At 49.0% G+C, this 17,526-nt stretch overlaps 1 protein-coding gene across 3 annotated transcripts in view; it reads right to left on the minus strand.

Annotated features, from left to right (window-relative positions):
• Positions 1 to 17,526, minus strand: part of DPYSL2 (dihydropyrimidinase like 2) — a 115,907-nt gene that overhangs the window by 63,633 nt on the left and 34,748 nt on the right. The window contains exons 1-4 of one of the 3 annotated variants that reach the window (XM_073805823.1): positions 9,926 to 10,269; positions 7,007 to 7,223; positions 6,490 to 6,578; positions 4,602 to 4,786 (exon numbers count right to left, since the gene is read on the minus strand). In XM_073805823.1, coding sequence (XP_073661924.1) covers positions 4,602 to 4,786; positions 6,490 to 6,578; positions 7,007 to 7,072 — 340 coding nt within the window. In that variant the 5' untranslated portion in view covers positions 7,073 to 7,223; positions 9,926 to 10,269. Of the gene's footprint in view, positions 1 to 4,601; positions 4,787 to 6,489; positions 6,579 to 7,006; positions 7,224 to 9,925; positions 10,270 to 17,526 lie in introns of those variants that run through there. The other 2 variants (XM_033857624.2, XM_073805822.1) reach the window with 2 other exon arrangements.

The following is a 17,526-nucleotide window of genomic DNA, read 5'->3' on the forward strand; positions in this document are numbered from 1 at the left end:
TCGGGGTACCTCTGGGAGCCACATCCAGCAGGTAAGTGACAAGCCCAGAGTTCAGGAGAGACAGCCCCTTCCAGCCCCGAGGCATCTGGCTGTCCTCTCCTTGTCTGTGCTCAGGTCCCGTCCTGGTCTCTGCTGTACAGCAGCTTCAGGGCGGGGAAGAAGCCCCCTTGGGTGTGTTGTGCCGGGGGCTCCACACCCCTAGGGAAAGCCCTGAGTTCAGGTTAGCAGGAACATTCAGGCTGTCTTCGCTGAGCAGTGGCTTCCGATCCTTAGCGATCTAGAGTCTGTAGATCTGGCACGGACCCCCGAGACCCAGACTTTCCAACAGCTCCCCAGGTGCACTTGACAATCACCAGATTCAAGTACAGATTCACAGGTCCCATCAGCAGACTCTCCACTTCAAGGGGTTGGGTGGGCCCAGGAAGCTGAATGTTTTAGGAGGCGTTACCCCAAGTAACACCAGGGTACCCAGTCTGCTGACCATGCTTGCAGGACCCCTGCTCCCAGCAAATGTTCGGGTCAGACCCTACAGCTGGAGCCTCTTTTCTCTGCCTCCGTTGAGAGAGTTGAGATCCAGAGGGGGCCTACAGCTGGAGCCTCTTTTCTCTGCCTCCGTTGAGAGAGTTGAGATCCAGAGGGGGCCTCTACCAGCGGTTGCTGGTAGCTGGTGTGAGATGGAACAATAATAACCACCACGGCTGAGTGATAACTGCGGGCCAGGTACTATTCTGATGCCTCCGCTGTCGATCTCTGTAACAACTTCCCCCATTTTGCAGGTGAGGCGACCGAGGCTTAAAACAAAGGTCACACTGCTGGCAGGTGGTGGTGGAGTCACAGTCGCAGGTGTGCGCTCCACAACGGCCGCCTGCGCTGATGCGCGGGGTGAGTGCCCTGCCCTCTGGCTTCCCCTCTCTAAAATGGAACTAACTGTTCCCGCCTGCTTCCTGGAGACGCTGGGGTCTCAACAACTCTGATGATCATAAAGTCCCCGGGGACGCCAGCAGCGCTTTCTCCAAGCAGCACCCCTGCCGCTTCCGTGACCCCTCAGCTGGTCTGAATGCCACCTACAGGGAGCATGTCTAGAGCCTCTGCCCATGCATCACTGGATGGGAAGGGCAAAGGACATTCCCTCTGCCCCACACGGACGGCCCCTTACAAAGATAGCGTTGTACGTTTCTCAATGGGAGGCTCTGTCTGATGGCAATAATATTATTTTCTGCTGCTGACGTGTCACCTCCGTTCCCAAACTGGGAATATTCAGCTGCATGTTCCACCACAGGCTGTGCCATTTCAGACCGAAACGGAGCCTCCAGGTCCCGAGACCTGGGAAACACACAGCAAGCAGCAGGTGAAGACACACCAGGTGACACGGCTTGGAGCAACTCAGAAAGCTGGGAGGGAGGGGCTGCAGGTGGTATGGTGCCAATTTCCTTCAGTGGCTTTTGTTTCTGTACGTTCTCACTTGAATCCCTTCAACGTGCCCGAAATACTTAGTTCTGGCCTCAATACTCATTAAAGAAGCTACCATCTCACCGAAGGAGCAGGTCGCAGGTCCCGACCCGCTAAGCTAGCTATGCCTCTTTGCACGGCTCCCACTAAGAAGCGGGCTGCAGCCGCGGACTCAGTTAAAGCGATGCAGAACGCATTATTGGCAAGCAGGAAGAAGCAGCCTGATTTCCTCATCTGTATTACTGCCACGTTATCTCCCGAGGGAAGGGCAGGCAGTGGGAATTCTATAGAGGTCAGTAGCCACAGGTGGGCATTTGCAGGAGTAGGTATTTTTCTCAGGATACACAAGCAGTGGAGTTTGGGGTGTGACCACATCGCCACTACCTCTGATTACTTTCGTCCTTTGAGATCTCCTTAAATCGCCCTCCTCTTTGACTGCGTCACCACCCCTGCATTAAAATACGCTTGCATTCTCGTCCGGAGCCTGTGCTCTGCAACGGGAGAGGCCACAACAGTGAGAGGCCCACATACCGCAAAAAATAAATAAATAAATTAATTAATTAATTAAATACGCTTGCATTCTGCTCAAGTGAGAGGGGCAGGCAGTCTGATTTCTCCCTCCTCCTTCGTTCCGAGCTGCCATAAGGTCATCCGCTGCCTATTCTGGGCCCTCGGTACAGGTACAGGACTTGTGGAGACATCCCTGGTCCCTGCACACAAGGAACCCACCTGGCAGGAAGGGAAAGATGCCCACAACCGCTGAGAAAGAAGGCCAAAGGGAAGGTCAGGGTGTCAGCAGGAAGGGATGCGCCCACGTGTGACGGTGGTGGCGGGAGGGAAGGCAGAAAGGGACAAGAAGCAGGAAAGGGGCCAAAGAACCGGTCAGGCGTTGAGGAGCGAAAACGCACATTCGAGAATGCAGGATGGGGTCTTTCAAGTAAGTAGGAGAGAAAGCAGGGCTTTGATGCATCGTGGCGCGAAGTGCATCAGATTGGAGGCAAACTCTGTCTCTGAGCTCAGTGAATTGCCAAACGTGGGCACTGGAAAGGGCACCCAGGGTCATCTAGTGCAAATCCTTCACTGTGCAGATGAGCAGCCCATAAAAGCGAGATGACTCGTCCAAGGTCACACAGCAAGTTAGTGCCCTGGTTGGGGGTATTTCCACCTCGGAGGGCTGCCCCTCAGCCCAATGATAGATGTCACTGATCGCTCCCTTAGGAAATATGATTTGTGACCTATTAACACTCTGCGACCAAGGCACAGGCCTACAGGACCCCCACAGGGACTCCAAACTGAGGCAGATTATAACCTTGGCTTGGTCCTCTAGGCTGACACCCAGGCCATCTGTGCTTCTGCAAGCTCCAGTGTGGCTCCACGGCTGGCCCTGGAGGAGGGGCGGAAATGCCCACTGGTGCCAGTGAGTCCTGACAGATGCCACTGACAAAACAGCAGGCGCCAACACTAGGCCAGAGTCCCAAGGGGTGTGCAGATGCCAACACCGCCACCACCAAGAACAGCACCCTCTAGGTTAGAAGGTAATACATGCGGAAAGAAAGAGGTGGCAACAGGAAGGCTTAAACTTGGATGCTCTTTCTGATCAGTGATGACACCCCGAAGACCAGAAAGGACACAAGGAGGTGAGTGTGTGATTTAAAAAGTCGAAGAGCTCGAACTAGAATGGGATAGCAGCGTTCTTCTGGGTGGTAGGGCAGACAAGAGGAAGCTTAGAAACAGACCCTAAAGTTACACGTAAAGAGAGCATCATTCTGAAAAGTAACCAGCAAGATAGGTTTTTTTCTAAAGCAGAAAGAGCTAAGTTCTTTCCACTTGGACCCTCTTCTGAACTGAACTATAAGCTTTTAAGACAGACTGTATATTGCCTTTCACTCCTGGATAAAATCTTTAAAAAAAAATGAAACAGTGCCAATGGCAGCAACATGGATGGACCTAGAGATTATCGTGCTAAGTGAAGTCGGACAGAGAAAGATAAATATCATATGACATTACTTATATGTGGAACCAAAAAAATGATACAGATAAACTTATTTGCAAAACAGAAACAGACCCACAGACATAGAAACAAACTTATGGTTACCAAAAGGGAAAAGGGAGAAGGGATAAATTAGCAGTTTGGGATTAACAGATACACACTACTATATATAAAATAGATAAACAACAAGGTCCTACTGTAGAGCACAGGTAACTATATTCGATATCCTGTAATAAACCATAATGGAAAAGGATATGAAAAAGAATAGATACATAGAGATATATAACTGAATCACTTTGCTGTACACCTGAAACTAACACCACATTGTAAATCGACTACACTTCAATAAAAAAATAAAAATTAAAAAAAAAAGTGTGTCTGGTGGGCCACTGTGCAACTTGCCTACCTCCTCAAACTCAAAATGATATCTGCCAAAGGGACAATCAACAGGCATGCTGGAAACCTACCATTCACAAGCAAACCCTTCACATTTGTTAGGAAATATACTTTAGATTTAACTGAATGAAAAGCATAAATCCAACTGAGCGATGCTTACAGGGCACCCAGCTGTTCACAGCAGCAATTTTCATATCTAAACAACTGATATGTGTGGGTGCTTCTGCAAGCAGGACTGCCCAATTCCATTTATGTCAAACCCAAGCCAGGAAGTAATCCCTCCACTTGATTTTTCTATCAGTGGAACTGACGTTCCTGGTTCAACAGTTCATTTGCTGTACCCCGGCCTCATTCCAAGAAGATACACACTCAGGAATTCTTTAAAAGTCAAAATCAAATAGTTAGGAGCAAAGGCTCAAGACTCATAGCTTTGAAGATTACTCCAAATGCTGTGTTTTCAAAGTGACCACAATCAAATCACATTTTTCAGGTTAAGGAAGACAGAAGTTCTCAAGCAGAGAAAGCAAGAAGCCACTCTTTCATCCTACAAAAATTCTCTAGAAGCGTATTCTCAAGTTCAACTGGAGAACCTCGGGGCTGGACAGAAAATGAGACTAAGGCTGGCCCACCCTCACCCCCTTACGTGGTAGATCCGTCCACTGCTTAGTTCCGCAACCTTTAGAAGGAAAGACTCAAACAACACAGACTCATTTTCAAACGATAATGGTTCCCAAGCCCTGAGATTATTCTTTGTAAGCTGTCTTACTGATCATGGTGGTTCCCCCAGCCAGGGCTGCCTTGGTGCCTTGAAAGAAGTCATCAGCAGAGGTCATCCCCTGATCAGGCATCTGGAAGCGGGTATGGACATCGATCCCTCCAGGGATCACCATTCTGGAATGGGCTTCAATGGTCTTCACCCCTCCTGGCACAATCAGGTTTTCTCCTATTTGCCTAAATAAACAGGGTAGGTGACAATGATTGTAAAGAAATGTCCTAAATCAAACGGGATCTGACAGACATTTTCACCACGCCATAAACAACCCTTCCCTATGTTCTAAAGACTCTTCAGATTATTGTTATCATTCATAATCTGTGCACCCCTCACTCCCTACCCTCAAGAGGCAATGCAGAGCATACTAGAAAACAAAATCTAAATAAGGCATCAGAGGCCAATCAAAGAGGCTTAGTTACCAGAAAACCCATATGATCAAATGATAACAAAGCCCTGAGATATTTACATAAAATATCACTATACTTTCCTTACAACACACTCAGTTGAGTTAATTATCCTGTAACAATTTTCTCCAGACCTGGTTGCACTTTACAAACATTTATTTTCACCACATCCTTTCCAACTAAGAGAAATGAGGAGTAGAAGGGTAGGGAATAGAACAAAACAAAGCAAAGATAATAATAAGAAGTAAACACTATGATTGCAACTATTTAAAAATTCGGAAGCATGTGATCAGCAACTCAGATAACAAAGGCGGCAAAATTAATATTCATTAAGTTGGGTAACAAGGATTCATTTCTAATTTTTAAAAAATATCTCTGCTACCTCTTTATGCTAGCTTTTGGAAAAGGAAAAAGTAATCAAGGGGGAGTTGGTAAAGTTCTAAAACAAATTAGTGATGACTCAAAATATCACACAGGCTTGTTCACTTCTAGGCCAGAGTCTTACAGACCAGATCATGCTGCTTTCCACTTGGGGGAAAATGGAACATGAAAGTCATGGTATTTCAGAGCCTGGAGCTGAGACTGTCACAAGCAAACACACATGGAGAAAACATTAAATGTGGAAATGTTAAAACCTCTTTTAGGATCGTAAATCAGGGTGTGAGTTTCCAGGCAACAGACACGTCCACTACAATTTTCCACTCCTCTGGACTGGTTTGCTGCTTGCCCTTGATAAATGCTGCTTATTTAAAAGATGTCATTTGCAGCAGTGTTTGTCTTTAAACAGATGTGCTATTTCTTCAGAGCCCTCTGAGCTGTCCCAGTCGGAAGGGCACGAGGATATTGAGACGTTCTCAGCTCACTTAACCCTCTAGGACCCAAAAATACCCTAATTCAGTAACTGCTTTGTTGTTTTCTCCTTTGAAACACAATACACAATAAACACAAGGGCAGTCCCATTTGTGTTAGTTGCCACTTAAAACATGAAACCTAAAATTCCCTCGGAATGAGGCAGTAATTTGTCTCTGTGACGTAGTAATTAATTTGGTGTCCATTGCCCGCAACAACTTGGATTCTTGATTAAGAAGGCAGATGTGCTATCATGATAGAAGAGGCTGTACTTCACGTTTGTGTCCTTTGATTGTCCTATCCACCCCACACAAGTACATTCTAGTAAAACCTTTAATATAGTCAATGGATCATAACCTGAGTATGTGGCAACAAGAAGATGTGTCACCTCGGTTAAAAATAGTCAATTACATAACACGTAAGGAAATGGGTGTGCATTTAATTGTGGTTTTGAATTCCCTAAATCTGAGTTTTCAAACTCACTAATTACCACCAATCAAACTAGGCTTAAACAGATACTGAGTTAGTCTCTAAATCACTACAGCTTGATACTACGGGTGTGAATTGTAGCTAATGCTTAGGAACACTGCAAGGTACCCAAATTTGTGGCAATATTGAGTTACACTTACTTGATCAACCCATCTTCCATGTATATGTCTGCATAGAATGACTGGTCGTCATTAACGATTTTACCTCCTTTGATCAGAAGACGATCACTCTGAAACAAAGAAGTAGTAAGGTCACAATTCATAACTGATCCATGAGAAACAGTTGGTAGTAAGATAAATGAGCTAAGACCACATTTTCACTGCTCAAAAGTGATGCTCAAAATGAGCCCATTTTGGAAAGACTCAGTGACAAAGGTGAATCTGTATTTGGCAATCTACTCATCACTTGATGAGTCAGAACATACTGGCAAAGCTCAAAGCTTATCCTAGAGAAAAAAAAGCAAAAGAAAAAGAAAAAAAACACAACAGAGACAACAACCATCTATTTCCATTAGACCTACAAGCACAAAAGAAAAAGAATGAAAAAAACAGCCTAACAATCTTCCTTTAAAGATCAGTAAAAAGATTTCAGATAAAGAAGGCAATCACTTTAAATGGCTTTAGGCTAAACTTCATTTGAAAAAAATAATACACCCACATGTAGCGGAAGTCGATTCTTGTTGAGATTTGTGTCGGGAAAATTTAACCAAAAGTCTGTTGTCATGGGATACTATACACAAACACACTTTGTTCATCCATAGCAATGTTTCAATTCAGTATGTTCTTTATATTTGCATTTATCCTCGAGGTAAATCACAATTGTAGCAAAGAGGGGGAAAAAACCACTTCGAACGTGCACCATTTTAACTATTAAGCTGTTAAGAAAAAGGTAAAGTTTTAGAATAAAGTAGGTGAGATGGCAAGTTCTAAAATCTAACACTATTATTGACTGTACACAATACTGATACTTTAATTGGTACAAAAAATATATGACAAGCAGCATATAAGAGCCAAGAATGTAACAGAAATGTTACATTATGATTCATCTCTATCCCAAGTGCTGTTGATGGAATGCTATGCCACTTCAAAGAACGGCGTTCATTTTGACAATGGTTAACTCAAAATTCAGTTAAGAATAATATTCTCAGCAAGTGCTTTATATTTAGCACCTACCAAGAAGAAATTACAGCAACTTTTTAAAAGTATATATAAGCTACTAGAGACCTAGAAAAAAAGATACTTCTACACAGAAATGCACACACCCCTGGGTTTAGAAAGTATTTATTGTTTTTCTAACATCATGAGAAACACTAAGATTATTTTAATTGTTACACTGTAGGGACCTTCATCCTGCTGTAGGGTTTGGAAAGTCAAATGGGAATAAATAGTCAGCAACGATTCCTGCATTTATATAAGGCAAAGGTTAAGACCTTTACAAAATCCTGTCCTGTAAACCATGTCACCCAAGCCTCAAATCAAATCTGTGAGGTGATGGGAGCTAGATTCTTGTCTCAAGGACACATAAAGAAACTGAGGCTCAGAGATGTTAAGCCACTGGCCCAAGGTCACCTGATCCAGTGCACTTATCTGTCTACAATGATCTCCCCCTTTTCCGCAGAATCCAGCTCTGATGGGATAAACATCGCCTGGGAGGCAAAGAGAAGCCCTGCCCTTCACCACCTGTTCCCCTTAGTCACTGCAGTACCTGTTCCAGCCATCATGCGAATCCCCGAGCCAACATCTTGTTGAGAAAAAAAATGAAACATCACAGCCCCGCTCACTCGAGTGGCATCTTACATAACAGGCTGGCCGTGCTGACGGAGGAAAGGAAACCATGCTATAGGTCCTACGATAATGCCACCAGATTTTGTTAAAGGGCAGAGGGGGCGCTCTTCTAAAAAATCAGTCTTGTTGATTGTTTGCTTTTTGAATTATTTTCTCCCCACACTGTCAAAACGAAACTGCCTTTTTCATTCACGAAGACAGCAGAGTACTTGTGGCTTGCAGCAAATCTGCTCTCCACCCCACCCCCCAGATTCCTTCCTGCAGTGCAAGGAACACATAACGCTGGGTCCCCCGGCGCTCTGCCCTTTGGGATCTCGGGTCCTTGGCCCTCAAGAAAAAGCTAGTACCCACCCCCCGCTGTAGAAGAGCTCATCCTATAAATCCTCCCGAGCACACGCCCCTTCCCCTGTGCATGTGCTCCCACATCTCTCTCCTGCGGATGGGTGTGCCCTTGTACATCCAGTGGAAGTCGGGGTACCCGTGGCTAAGGAGGAAACCAGAGCGAAAGCACTCCCTCAAACCCAGCCCTAAACACATCTGGACTTTTCAAAAATTCTTTCGGTCACCGCCTCAGCCCTGGGTTCTACCCAGCAATCAGCTGGCCCATTGCGATTGCACATCATTACATAACAATGAATTTCCCTCGCGTTCCTCCCTCCCCGGGATTTCATTCGGGGATGTAGAGAAATAGGACTGGCGAGACTTTTCCGGGAAAAGATGGGGAGAAGATGGGGGCGGGGGAGCGGCGGGAACAAGAACCTGTGTTCATCGCCGAAGCATCGCAAAGTCATCGCTTGGAGCTTCTCGTGATTTACAAACTAACAACCCCAGGCCCCAGAGCTGCGCCGGCATCTCCGGCCTCTGCGATCATTGTCTGACCGAGGCCGGGCCATCTGCTCCGCGCGTCGCGCAGCGCCATTACCTCCCAGAGCCCGGCTCGGCGCTGTCCCCAACGCCCACCCTCCCAGCCCGCTTTCCCCAACGCCCACCCTCCCAGCCCGCTTTGTATGCGCCAACACGGACGCCTCCCCGGCTGCAGAAGGGGCAGAAAGACACAAGAAAGCGAGCCCAGAGCCGCCAGGGTCCCAGCCCCAAACCACTGGGCGAGGAAGCCGAGAGGGCCACCAAAAACTGGACCCGGTCAACAAAAAGCCCACGCCTACCTCCCCCCCTCCTCTGCTCATCACCGCGTCCCTGTTTTTCCTTCCCGTTTCCACAGGATCCCGGTACACCCAGCCCTTTTCAGCATCCCTCTGCTGTCATTACGCCTCCGAGCTAAAGCCCGCTCCTTTTTCTGAGGAACCGGAGGAAGGCTCCAGAAAGCCCTTTATGGTGGGTGGCGGGAGATACAGGGAGAATCCATTTCCCCATCTCCCCATCCAGCTCCTGGAGTCCAGCTCCTGGAGTCCAGCATCGCAGCACGCAGCCGGGAGAACAATATCCGAGCTTCAACCATGCATATTCAATCTGGCATCCATTTGCTTACACCCCGCAGGCCAGCACTACAGCATCTCGCTCTGACAATAAAAGGATACAGCGGATCTGGCGCGCTACCTAAAACGACCTTAATGCACTCACGCTCCTATTTTAATGCCTTAGAAACTATATGGCTTACAATTCTATAGGATTGCGTCTCCCATCACGATCGCCTTCTTTAGCAACAAGGGGAAAAAAGGAAAAAAAAAAAAAGTTGGGTCTCTCTTCCTCCCCCTCCTTTAAAAAAAATTCCTTATATGTTCTGTGCCACAAAAGGTTGCTGGCCGATCGCAGATTTCACAAGTACCAAACTCACCGTGATGCGTGGAATATTTTTCTTCCCCTGATAAGACATCTCTCTCCTGGGAAAAAATTAATTTCAAGAGGACAGCTTTAAAACAAAAATTGCCCGGAAAGAGACTTGGTATTTTTTGCAGGATTGAAAAATGTGCAGCCGCTTAGCTGGTCTTGCTGATAGAAATTTTCAGGAATGTTAAGGGATAAATGCAATCCTCTGTCTCCCTTTCTTCCTCTCCTCCAACACTGCCTCAGCTAGGGTGGAAAAAAAGAAAGAGAGAGAGGGAGAGAGAGACAGAGAGACAGAAAGAGAGAGAGACAGAGCAGTAGGGAAGGGGGTGGAAATAAACTACAGCAATAAAAGCCTCGGTTCAAGTCGGCCACCGCGGCGCATGCGCCGCCAGCCACTCCCTTTCCTCTCAGGCCAAACCCGTCCGCTTCGAGATAGACGAGTCCTGATTGGCCACAATCGTGGGATATGCAAATGAGCGCAGGCGGGGAGGGGTGCGGCGCGAGAGCGCGAATTGCTGCAGTGTGCGGCCGAGGGCGGCGGTCGGTGCGTGCGCCCGAGCGGGGAGCGCGCCTTTCGCGCCCTTTCTTTGCACTGGTGCATCGGCCACCCGGGCTGGCAGCGGCCCCAAATGCAGCATCAGCATCGCAGGGACAGCGGAGGGGTGGTCATTATGGGCAGGGAGAACCGCGCCCCGCGACGGTGGGCTTCGGTGCGGCCCGGGCGGCGGGCTTCGGTGCGGCCTAGGCAGCACGCACCCGCTCGCGCGCGCCCCGGTGGATGCTCGCCCGCGCGCCAATCCGCGGAGGCCGCCGCTGCAGCCCGCGTGGGGTGACTGCGCCGAGCCAATAGCTTTGCTGGCGGCGAGCGCGCGACTGCACGGCCGGCCGGCGCCGCGCCGCCCGGGAGGGGCGCCCAAGTACTCCTCCCGCCGCCGTCGCCTTTCGCGAAGGCTCGCTCGGCCTCCGCCCAGGAGTCGAAGGGGGAATTCAGATGGCCGCGAGCGGAGGGAAGGGGAGCGGGGCGGGGAGTCTCCGCGCGGCGCCGCGCCGGCCGCGCCGGCCACGCCCAGCCCCGGAGAGGGGCAGCTGGCCGCGGGCCTGCGGGCGGCCGGCGCCGGGCTGGGCTCCCCCGGGGTAGAGGAGCGCGGGCCCGAGGTGAGGCAGCAAACAGGAAGTGGAGCCGGAGGCCGGGCTTCGGGCATCAGTGGCCTGGCAGCTAGCTGGAAAGGAAAGTCCGAAGCCCTCACTGCTCTGAGTAGGGAAGGAAGGCAGCCGGGGAAGACTGTAGCCCGCTGCTGGGGATGGAAACCCCGCCCTGAAACGTCCTTTTGTGCCTTGGGGTCGCAAGGAACTTAGGGGCAGCGGAGGAAGCAGCAGCCGCCTGTTGAGACCGAAAAAGGCCCAATCTAGGGCCCGGGTCTCCTCTTTAACAGTCACGCTCACCTACACCCATTTCGGGGTATGATGGAGAGAGTGCATTTCGCTGCTGCCTGCAGTTTTGTTGAGGAGAAACTGTTGGGATTGCAGCGCCCTAAGGGCCCAAAGGATTTGCATTGCTATAGGCGGGCCCATACTTCACATAATGAGGCCGGAAGCCGGGAGATAAACTGGAGAAGCAGGAGGAATGAAAAAAAGGCGAGCTTATATCCTGAAAAGCAAGGGATCCTGAGTCATGGAGAGAACCTCCAAGAATCTGAGTTTAAAACACGGAGAGACTTGACTCCCCAGCCAGAGATCCTATCACACTTACAGCAGCTTTTAAGGCCTCTCTTCTTGGGCTAGCAACTGAGCCGGCTGGGACCCCTTGCCTCTGTCCAAGTCCTGCTCTGATGCTCTTACTTCAGAATCCCTGTAGAAGGAAAAAGCTGGACCAGTTGATCCCGAGCAATCTACCAAAGGTCATCTCTTTGGAAAGCTGCCCAGACAGGTACAATGACAAACATCTGGGCTGGCCCACAGCTTTGGGCTTCTCTGCTTGAGATCAAACAATAGATAGAATCCCTACATAATCTAGGCCTTCAGGCAACCATGAAAAAGAAAAACAAAGAATCTAATTGGCTCACACCTGATCAGCAAAGATTAGCCAGATAAATGCAAAATAATCCTGAGGCTACTATGGGCCCATGTTTCAAAGTCTTTCTGCATCTGGCCACTTTGGATGGTTATTTGTCTTCCAGAAGGTGTAAAATGCACCCTTTCATTCCTATTCCTGTAAATTCTGAAGTCCCAGAAAGGGGCTGTGAGGCCTGCAGCAAGCTTCCCGGCTGGTTATTTCATTCCAGTTCCAATTAGCTGTGCATCTTAAAAATAAAAAGGGAGCACTTCCCTCTCCAACTACGTGATGTGCTAAGAGCCAAGTGAGTTGAAGTCAGCAAGTATTGGTGTCACCCTAAAAGGGTCAAAGTCACAAGTCTGAGAAAGCATAGAATGCACCCTCCTACCCGAGAAAACCCACTGTAGGTTCCAACTAGCAGTGGCGGGGGAGAGGGCAGCAGGGGGACGCGTGTCCTATTAAATCATAAGGAAAATACTACCTGGCAAACAAATAATGAGTCAAATGAATGTAAAACAAAATAACCTCTAATTCCATTATTTGTTTATATTCTTGTTCTGTCTTCCTGCTCCTGAACTGCTTGCTCATAACAGCTTTAACTATACCTTGTTAGTTATCAGTTTGCCCTTGAATATTTTGCTCCCAGGAGCTTTTATGTCCATCTTATTTGTATCAGCCTTGTTTCTATACCCATTCATATGAGGTTCCTAGTCCAAGATAACTGACATTACCACTCATAAATATCTAAAGATGTAAGGTGTAAACTGATTTGTCTGTTCTGAGTAGAGCCTAAGAGTATTTGGCACATAGAAGACTCCAAATAGTTTTAACTGACCAAGGAAAAAACTGTCAGCAATCTGCATTTTTTAGCATACTTCCCACTCAATGCAATGCAGAAAAGCAAAGGACGTGGGGGAGACTTTTCCACCCACTCTGCATTGATTGACTTGTTAATATACAGTATTTTTACACTGTCTTTAGGCAAACACTCAATGACAATTGCCTGTAAAGTTAAAAATCATTGTCCCTGAACTATATAGATGAACCGATTCTCGGGCATTGATTTTTCTGAATTTTTAAAAAGTTAAAGTATTATGGGCTTCCCTGGTGGCGCAGTGGTTGAGAGTCCGCCTGCCGATGCAGGGGACACGGGTTCGTGCCCCGGTCTGGGAAGATCCCACATGCCGCAGAGCGGCTGGGCCCGTGAGCCATGGCCGCTGAGCCTGCGCGTCTGGAGCCTCTGCTCCGCAACGGGAGAGGCCACAACAGTGAGAGGCCCGCGTACCGCAAAAAAAAAAAAAAAAAGTTAAAGCATTATAAGCTGGCCTAGTCCACATTCATGACCCCTTCCCAGAGCGCCTGCCTCCCCACTTCCCATACTCCTCCCCCAGCATCCAGAAAGAGCAAGAAGTGATGAACAGCGGGTTAATGAAATGGTTCTATCCCGGGCATCCTGGTGATCTGGAGGAAGGGAGAACTTGCCTCGTGATCCATGAGCAGCAGGGGTGAGTTCTACTCCAGGGCTGCACCTGACCGACCACAGTCTCTCTGGAGCCTCATCTCCCACCTCTCAGCACCCACGACCCCACACCCAGGCTCAGGGGGGTGCATGCAGACACACACGCAGTGCCCTCCGGGCCGCGTGCCTTCTCAAATCCAGGCCCGCGGATGCTGCTCCCTTTTCCGGCTCCCTCAACACTTCCTCTAAGCGCGAGCTGAGGGACTTCCGGTTGGTCCGGTGGTGAAGACTCTGTACTTCCGTTGTAGGAGGCGTGGGTTCAATTCCTGGTTGGGGAACTAAGATCCCACAGGCAGCACGGCGCGGCCAAAACAATAAATAAATAAGGGTGAGCTTAAATGTCACCTCCTCACCGGGTGCATCTGCACCCATCCACCCCCCAAAGCATTGAGCACAGCCTCCTGTATTCACCTCTGCTGTAACACACATCCTGTTGCATCGTAATGACTTGTCCATTTCTTCTATCAAAGTATGTCTCCCAGAAGCTAAGAGCCTTGTATTCCTCTTTTTCCAGTGACCAGCACACTGCCTGATCTGTGGCAGGACCCTCAACTTTTGGTACATAAACAAATGCTGTAATTGCTATTACAAGAAAAAAGACTCACATCCCTACGGAGGTGAGTTTGGTTGTCAGCAACATCCCCAGCTCAGGCCTTTCTTTTAGCCCTGCCACCTTGCTGGGGCCTCCTTCCTGGCCAGCCCACTCCTGTCCTCTGAAACTGCATGAGGACCTCGTTAGAATGCAGCTTATTATTATTCCTCGCATAGGTGTAGCTACCTGAATCTTAAGCTATGCCTCCGCGAAACTAAACTGCCACGTACCACCAAGACTGAGAATGCACGGGGAGAGAGCATTGAATCCTAAAACAACTCCAGCATCAGACGAGGTCTCTCTAGTCATTTTTTCTCAGCATCAGTTTCTTCAATCGTTCTTTTCTCCACCCTCCCATTATTCCTTGCATGTGCCCATATTATGCCATTTATCGTATTCCTCCATCAACACACTACTACCTTCACCTATAACCAGGTGAGCACGGTTTTCCTTCCATGTAAAGTTTGAGTTCGTGGAGTCTAGGAACTCTCAAAAGTCTTACTCATCTCTTACGTTAATATGGGGCCCGACAGCGTAGGGGCTCAAGGAGGATGGGGTGCATGGAGTGATGACATCCAGTCAGGATTTTTGAGGTGTTCCCATGCTACAACCTGCCAGGAACTGCGGGCGGGAGGTGAGGTACTGTCACTCAGGCACTCCGGGGTGACTGGGCTGCTTTCGGTTCCTCAGCTCCCTCAGCAGCAGTCCCAGACCAGCCCTGCCACTGCCCTTGGTTTCTTCTTCCCCCTTTGGGGAGCAAGGGTAACCATTTCTGCTTCTGTGGCCCCCTGGGCCTCTGTGGAAGTGGAACCTAGAGGATGTCACCGAGCAGGGAAAGTCCAAATATAAACTGCTGGCAAAAAAGAGAAGATTTCAAGTCCCCACTTTGCTGCAGTAGAGACGCCAAGGGCTGTGGCCTCCAATGCAGCCTGCTGCAGAACGTAAAATTAATGAGATGGTAAAGAGAAAGGACTGGAATTCTGCTTTGCCAAAAACTAAGGGCATCGACTAGGACACCAAACGGGAAGTGATGCCTGCTTCTCTGCAGCTGGAATCAGGCCATGACGGTCCTTTGTTTTGTGCATGTAACTCTGAAGGGGCAGAGTCTGCAGAAGGACAGCCAAGGACCAATAGATCCAAGCCTGCCCACTGCCTTTTCCAGTGGGTGCATCCTTTACCGGGGGGGACAGAGTGGGGGCAGATGAGGGTCGGGAGTGACTGGCCCTCTGAGCCAGATGCTGATTTTTTTTTTTTTTTTTTTTTTTTTTTTTTTTGCCACTCCGCGGCATGTGGGATCCTCCCGGACCGGGGCACGAACCCGTGTCCCCTGTATCGGCAGGCAGACTCTCAACCACTGCGCCACCAGGGAAGCCCCAGATGCTGATTTTGCTGGAACTGGAAGTTGGGGCTCTGAAGCGTCCTGATGAAGTCCTTACTGCACGAAGTAGCAAGTTTCATCGTCCAAATCTTGTCCGACATCAAGGCACAGAAGAAAGCGTACACTTCACAGCATCTAGTAGACGCTGGCTTTCTCCTCTTATCTCCAGTTGGCACACAATCCTCCCAAATGACCCCTGCCTTATCTGTCTCGCACAGCACCCTCTGTGGGACTACAGATTTTCCCTGGGCTCTTTCGGTCACAGCCGAGACAGACAGCATCTCGCTCTGGCCATCGTGCCTCACGCTCGCCCTCTGGTGGCAAATGAGGAGAGTGGTTCTGGTCCCCTTGGTCCTTGTCTAGTGTGATGGATGATGACTCAGGACTACGAAAGGGTCTTGGAGACACTTATTCCAGTGTTCCTGGGTCTTAATCACCTGGAGTGATTTTGCCTCTGTGTCAGAATCATCCAGGGCCCCAGCTCAGACCTGCTGATTAGAATCTCCAGAGATAAGGCCCAAGAATGTTTTTATTTTTTTATTTGGGGCTGCATTGGGTCTTTGTTGTGGCGCACGGGCTTCTCATTGTGGTGGCTTCTCTTGTTGCAGAGCACAGGCTCTAGGTGCGCGGGCTTCAGCATTTGTGGCGCACAGGCTTAGTTGCTCCGTGGTATGTGGGATCTTCCCAGACCAGGGATCGAACCCGTGTCCCCTGCGCATCGGCAGGCGGATTCTTAACCACTGCGCCACCAGGGAAGTCCCCCAAGAATGTTTTTAAACTAGTCTAACTCTGGCCTGTAGACCATCACTACCCTCCTTTTACAGAGGAGGGAGCTGGGAGACTATGAACTAAAATGCAGGACTCACTCCCTACCCGGGACTTCCCCCTCCTCAAAGTACATCGATGGTCCTGCTCTTCCCCCAGTACGAGCACCTTATGAAAGAGTGATTAATATCATCATCACTATCTTTCTACTTATCTGTCTTCACTGTTATGCAGTCAGCAAGGAGGAAATTGACATTCATTGAGCACCTACCATAGTCTAGGTACAGCACTGGGTGCTTTAAATACATCTTATTCACTCCTCCCCGAAATCTTACTAGGTAAGTCTCCATATCCTTATTTTCCAGGCAGGAGAGTAAAGCTCAAAGAAATCTCTCTTTCAAGAGCAACAGCAGGATTCTAATCCAGGTCTGTGTGGTGAGCCCAAGCCCAAGGGGCTAGTTCTTTGAATGATTAAAATGCTTGTTTAGCAGAAACCAGGACCCGCCATGAAAGAGGTGGGTGGAGATGGTCTTCAGTATCATTCTTTTTTTTTAATTATTAATTAATTTTATTTATTTATTTTCTTTCTTTTCTTTTTTTTTGGCTGCATCGGGTCTTAGTTGCAGGATCTTCGTTGAGGCATGTGGGATCTTTCTTTGAGGCGCAGGCTCTTTGTTGTGGCACACAGGCTTCTCTCTAGTTGTGGCGCCAGGGCTTCTCTCTAGTTGTGGCGTGCGGGTTTTCTCTCTCTAGTGGTGCGCAGGCTCCAGGGTGCGTGGGCTCTGCAGTTTGCGGCACGCGGGCTCTCTAGTTGAGGGACGCAGGCTCAGTAATTGTGGTGCGTGGGCTTAGTTGCCCTGTGGCACATGGGGTCTTAGTTCCCCGACCAGGGCTTGAACTCGCGTCCCCTGCATTGGAAGGCGGATTCTTTACCACTGGACCACCAGGGAAGTCCCTGTGGTCTCTTTCTTCACCCCGTTTGCTGCCACTCGAGGCGCCGAGAACTTCCATCAGTCAATCAGGACCCGTGTGCATCACTTAGACACTTCCCCGGTCCCCAGATTAATTCTCCATCTCTTTCTTTCCGCATCATTCAACGGGATTCAGTTTCTCTCGGTGGCCCAACTTTCCTCTCCTTGGAAACATGATAGATTAACATGTGACTGACAGGGGAAGAGCTTGATCAGCTGCTTCCATAAATAAAATGCAAACTCTCAGTGCCACCTTCTCCTCCCCAGACTCTTCCTGGGCTCCCTCCCCTCCCCCACTCTGCAGCCCCCTGGTCTCCTTCTGTTTCCTCT

The sequence above is a fragment of the Tursiops truncatus genome, chromosome 6 (assembly GCF_011762595.2).
Source record: "Tursiops truncatus isolate mTurTru1 chromosome 6, mTurTru1.mat.Y, whole genome shotgun sequence".
In the NCBI taxonomy this organism is placed as follows: Eukaryota; Metazoa; Chordata; class Mammalia; order Artiodactyla; family Delphinidae; genus Tursiops; species Tursiops truncatus.